The 5,781-nt window shown below is 34.6% G+C and overlaps 1 protein-coding gene across 2 annotated transcripts; it reads right to left on the reverse strand.

Annotated features, from left to right (window-relative positions):
* Positions 1-934: 934 nt before the first annotated feature.
* LOC114761110 (RHOMBOID-like protein 2) lies at positions 935-3,994 on the reverse strand. Of its 2 annotated transcripts, none has more exons than XM_028950427.1 (5): positions 3,570-3,994; positions 2,280-2,443; positions 1,933-2,096; positions 1,536-1,786; positions 935-1,354 (listed from the first exon to the last, which is right to left on the reverse strand). In XM_028950427.1, the coding sequence occupies exons 1-5, from the start codon at positions 3,854-3,856 to the stop codon at positions 1,240-1,242; spliced, it is 981 nt and encodes a 326-aa protein (XP_028806260.1). In that variant the 5' UTR covers positions 3,857-3,994; the 3' UTR covers positions 935-1,239. The 2 variants fall into 2 exon arrangements, with proteins under 2 accessions (XP_028806260.1, XP_028806261.1); XM_028950428.1 differs by having other exon boundaries at positions 1,532-1,786; positions 3,570-3,856.
* Positions 3,995-5,781: the final 1,787 nt, after the last annotated feature.

A 5,781-nucleotide genomic window follows, 5' to 3' on the forward strand; every position in this document is an offset into this window, starting at 1 on the left:
CATAGCTCGAAGAATTGGCTATGAAGCTCAACCCCGACATTGCCTCACAGCACGGCGACCATGGCGTCGGCTCCACCCACCTGCCGGCGCATGTCGAGAAAGCCTCCGCCACGTCCAAGCATTTGAACTCCATGGCGGAGGCCATCCATACGAATGGGGCCCACCATGCAAGTAGTATTAGTGATGCCCCTCTTATCCTTGCCATCTCAAATTCTTCTGCACTCTCATGCTACGTACCCCGTTGGTATAAATATGAGCACTTTTGAAATTATTCAGCTGGTGAAGCATATGGTTGGGTTGGTTGGGAATGTGGAGATTGTGAAGCTTTGCATGAAATTTGGATGAAGTTTAGCATGTAGGGCAAGTTTCGTTGTGAATAATCTCACTCACTTTGATTATTATATTTACATTTAAATGATTAATTAAGTTTTTTATGAGTGACATATAATTATGACGTCAAAGGTAAGTTTCGATGTAAATTTGATCACATTGAGACGGTTTCAATTCAATTCAATTCAATTACCCGTTCATGCAAAATAGAAATTAAAAGTAATTATAGCGGTTTGGAAAAAATTAAGACTTCTAACGATGAAAATGTATTTTGTTCAATCTCTTACTACCTCATTTATAAACGATAAATAAGATCTTATAATCAGAATTGAAAATAATATTGTTTTAAGTTGTATATTTGTCTGTTGTCTTTATTTTGTTTTTATAATACAATATTTGATACCCAATTTTATTTTGTCCAATTCAGGCATTGTTTTTATTTTATTTCAGTTTAATAGTTTGGGAGGAAAAAACACTGACTAGTTTTTATTAGAACACAATAAAATTTAAAAAATAAAAAATATATATAAGATGACTAAAAGAATTGAAAAATTAATCAAATTAAAACCAATAAAAGTCAAGGAACATCCACAAAAAATTGAGATGATAAAAAAATGTTGAAGAACAATTATACATTTCTTAGAAAAATTATATAATTTGGTGAGCACCCAGTGGAGACAAACAAGCGAACATCAGAGACAGAAATAAGGCAGAGAGGATTCCATGTACAAATAAATTTATATATTGAAAACCTAAAGATAAATCCAGAAAGACAGACAAACAAATAATTGATAATAAAGAAACGAAGATCAAACCAACCCGCTTTTCTAAAAGCTACAACTTTACATAGAGGCAAAAGGAAGAATCCCTCATGAACAACACTACAAGAAAGCCTTCTCTTTAATTTGTCTAACTAACATCACATTTCCATTTAGAAGTTGGAACACAGCTCAAGTAACGACACCAATGGCAGTGATCATACCCATTCTCCTTCCTGTATAGCATCACCAATGCAATAACGAATCTGCCATTATATGAAAAAACATGTCAACTCAGTACTTCTTCACAACAATAATCATAGACATTAACGTTGTTTGCTGTAATATGACTTGGATCAAGACCAAGCACCCACTTAAGAGGTTATTTTGTGTTTCAGGTGATAGTGATGTTTGTTATGAGGGTTTTGATTAAGGCAAGGAACTTACCCAGCAATAAGCAGAAAAAGAGAGATAATCCAAAGAACATATTGGTAAGCCTTGTATTTTGACTTGATTCTGACATTGGAGGGAAGATTCCGCTGCTCTAACCACCCGAATTGTGGACGTGCCAGCAAGATAAAACCAAGGAGGAACCCCGTCAGGAATCCGCCGATATGAGCAAAGTTGTCAACATGTGGCAAAATGCCGATGGCAAGGTTGATGACAACAATAACCAGAAGAGTGAGCAAAGCTGCTGCCTGTAAAAGAAGAGAAGGGCTTCGCATGTTAAGGTTGTTCACAGCCTCAAGTTATGATGAAACTAACTCATGGCAAAGAGAAAATCTGATAGTGTTTCAGTTTTCACAATTAAAAGAAGAGAACAGTTGGATAAGTACAGACAGACCTTATTGGTATAAATAGTCCAGTTGGTAAGAAGTTCAGAAAGCATCGCTCCAAGAAGTCCAAAAAGAGCACCGGAGGCACCAACAGAGATGTTGTTTCTTATAAATAAAGAAGACAATACACTTCCGCCGAATCCAGATATCAGGTAAATGACTCCAATCCTCACTGCAAAATTTTTCACAATAGAAAAATATAAGGCCACATCCATGCGTCCAAGTTAAATTTGAAAAATAGAGTAATTATAAAATTGGTAACCATCATGATGATGTTTTTGCTGGTTTTGTGTACACTTAACAACATGAAATCAATTATATTTAGATCAAACAAACTGGAAAGGGGGTAACATACAGAACCCAAATTGTTGTTCCAGGCGAATGCCGATGAAGACAAGGCTTAACATGTTTGCAACCAAATGAATAACTCCAGCATGCAACCAAATGCAAGTGAAAAGTCTCCATCCCTGATGATGATTCACAACTTTGTCCCATTGAAGAGCTCCCATTTTCGTTAACCTTTAAAATCCAGAAAGAAAAATGCTTCAAGTCAGTAATTTAGCTAAACAGAAGCTCTCCTAGCTGAAGAAACTAGGCATCCAAATAACTGCAACTTAGACAATTGGAAAACAGAGCCCACCCTTGCTCAGATTTCTGTTTTTAAATAGAACACCAAATGAACTACATCAGCCAAATTCTAAAGTAAATCCGTAAGCTATCTACCAAAACAAGGCACGCTTTCACGCCGATACACCAATTTTTAAAGTCCTTTCTTTTCTACTCGTTTTTCCCTTCCCTGTACTATGTCCGTCCAAGTTCTATACAGGGCAACTTGAAATCATGCAATACTTAAACTGCAATTTGAAGATAATATGTCGCCAAACGATTTTTTCAAAGCTGTTATTTACAGGATTCACACATGAAATACAATAACCCAGCACAGTCACCTATAGCAAGCAACTACATTTCAGTAGGATAGCATATAACCAATTGAAGAGCTTCCTTCTTCCTTTCTTTGTTTATTTTCTTTCCTAATAAGTACCACAAAGATAATTAAGATTAAAGCATCCTTATTTATTATATTTTCTTTCTACAAAAGGAGTGGAAGGGTATGAAGGATTTATTTATTTAAAAAAAAAATCCCAAAGCACTTAAGCAGTAAGAGGCTAGGAAATTAATTACCGTTGGGAACTTATCTACCATTCCCAAGCAGACAATTGACAATATAAACCATGAGACTTTACGGGGAAATTTCCACCTTATGATTAACAAAGTCATGAATGAGATCAGAAAAGGAAACTGGGCTATCCGCAGCCACTAGAAAATAAAATCCCATTTTGACCAAATTAGCCCAGCAATTACAGGGACCAGTAATAGAAAATCGTTCCAATTTCATGCCGTAGAAGTAACAATTTCAACTATTATCATCAATGCAATCATATGGCCCGAAAATCAAATTAAGAAGGACCCAAATCATAAATTCATAAAGTTAGCCCAAAAAAAAAATCCGAAGACCGCATCCAAGAAGCTAAGAATCCCTCCGAAAAGAAAATTAATAAGTTAGCGGCATATTGATACCTTCGGAGTGATAAAAGAAGCATCAAAGTGAAGACAGAGAAATTAACAATGGGAAATTTGATCTTACGTATTAGAAGAAGGGCCAAACAAGGGATTCTCCTGCAAAGGCTGGAACGATAACTTGCCAAGAAACCTAGCGATACACTTGGGCTGATCATCAAAAACTCGATGTTTGGGGCAATTATTGACATACATGGTAACAATGAAAACGGCAATATTGGCTACAACAAACATAGGAACAAGCCATGATGTCCAATGGGTTTCTGGGTCATAAACATAGGACGAAGCAGGGTAGCTGTGGTTGTCTGCTCTGTTCTTGGTTCCACCGCCTCGCTCCAGATCTCGGTCAGCCATAAGAGTACTCCAACTGGGTATCTCCAAAAATGAATCAAGAGTCGATAGTGGAAGAGGTGGAGTTGGTGAAAGGCTTAAATGGAGAGAAGAAGAAGAAATAGTGGGGTTGTGCCGTTGTGGTGTTGCGTTGTAATGGCGATGTGGTGAGGAATTTCAGGATATATAACCGCGCAGTAATCAATCAATCGAAAAGATATATAAATGATAGAATGATACCGACTTGAGAACTGATTCCCTCCTCTTTCATTTGTACTGCAAACTAAAGTACTTGCAAATTGCAATAATCTAATTTAAATCATTTGAAGGTGATTAGCTAATATACTTTGCTGATGAGTGATTAATAATACTACCTCCTGTCTTTGATATGAAATCATATTTAATTTTTATTTTAATCTTAAATATAAGAGCTAAATCTATTTTATTTCTCGTATTTATTTATTTTTTTCAACATAGTCTTTCTAATAATAATAGTTCTAACCAATAAACTTGATTAGTAAAGATATTTTAAGAAAGAGAACATATATTTATAACAAATAACTAATTTAATTTATTTTCTTAATCAACTCAAATTAATCAATTAGTTCTTATATTTAGAAGCGGAGGTAGCATTATTTACTTCTTCTTTTTTTGGGTTAAAGACGCCTACTCTGATGACTTTTATTTTTAATTTACGTGTATCTGCAATGACACAGGAGAAAATCGTTTTATACTATGAAAATTATGGAACTTACTTTTAATAAGGATGATATTAACAGGTATTGTGATTTTAAATTTTTTTTTTTACTAGGGTTGTAATTTTAAATATAATTACTAAACGTACTTTTAACTTCATTTCTTGATTTTTATCAAATTAGTTAAGAATAAGACTAAAAAAAAAGTATGTTGAAGTCGCAAAATTTTAGGAAAAATAATTTTGTACCTATAAATAAAAAATTTTGTGTTTATCAAATAATGGATTCTTTTTCCCCCTAATTAAATAATAGATTCAAACTTTGTTAAGAACACATTACCTGCGATATGATAACTTGAAGAATATCATTTCAATAAATAATTTGGTTTTATATTAATATATTGTTAATAAATAATAAACAAATAGCAAATAGACAATGATCATCAAAGCTAACTATCAATATTCTGGCCTAAACCCATGGGCATGAATATTCCCAAATGTTGGCTTTGTTGAGTCTGTAATATACACGTGTGTGTATGTATACAAATATATATGTGTGTGTATGCATAACGAAGTACCTATCTACATCTCATTCACAGTAATTTTATCAAAAAATATGAATAAATTATTTAAATTAAATTTAGATAATATTGGCACACGATAAGGTGAACGTTGATTCCTATTGCTCATGATAAATGGACAAAGGTTATATGATTTAAGTTATTAAAAAAATAAATAAACCGGGTGGCCCTTATTAAAAAGATCGGCCAGATGTTGACTACCACGTGGCGGGTAATGAGTGGCTAGGAAGACGACAGAGAGTTGGCGGAAGGAACAGGGGATAGTGGCCAGCGAACGCGGTAATTCGCTTTCAATTAAAGATGCTCTAAAGGTACGGGAAGGTTCCGTTGAAGGGTTGGGAACACAAAAACACGCCTTCCGAACTTTCGAAGTAGGCCACGTGGAGCGTCGTTGTCGGTTTACTTCTCACCGCGTGGTCTAAACCGGTGAGCTTAAGTTTATCCCTCCTCTTGTCGGTCTCGGTCCCTTGGCTCTTAGCCCATTAGCCGATTAGGCTCCTCATATAAGCTTATAGTTTTACACATGCATGCATACATACATATATACATATATATTGTTTGTTACAGTTTTTTTAGCAAATTGAGAAGATAAAAATTTCATTAAACACATTTAAGAATATTAATTTTTTTTAAAATCCAGTGTATCTTTTATGTAAGATGTTCTAAGAATTTTT

Source organism: Neltuma alba, unplaced genomic scaffold (genome assembly GCF_004799145.2).
Source record: "Neltuma alba isolate B1F8T4 unplaced genomic scaffold, ASM479914v2 tig00011083_pilon, whole genome shotgun sequence".
Taxonomy (NCBI): Eukaryota; Viridiplantae; Streptophyta; class Magnoliopsida; order Fabales; family Fabaceae; genus Neltuma; species Neltuma alba.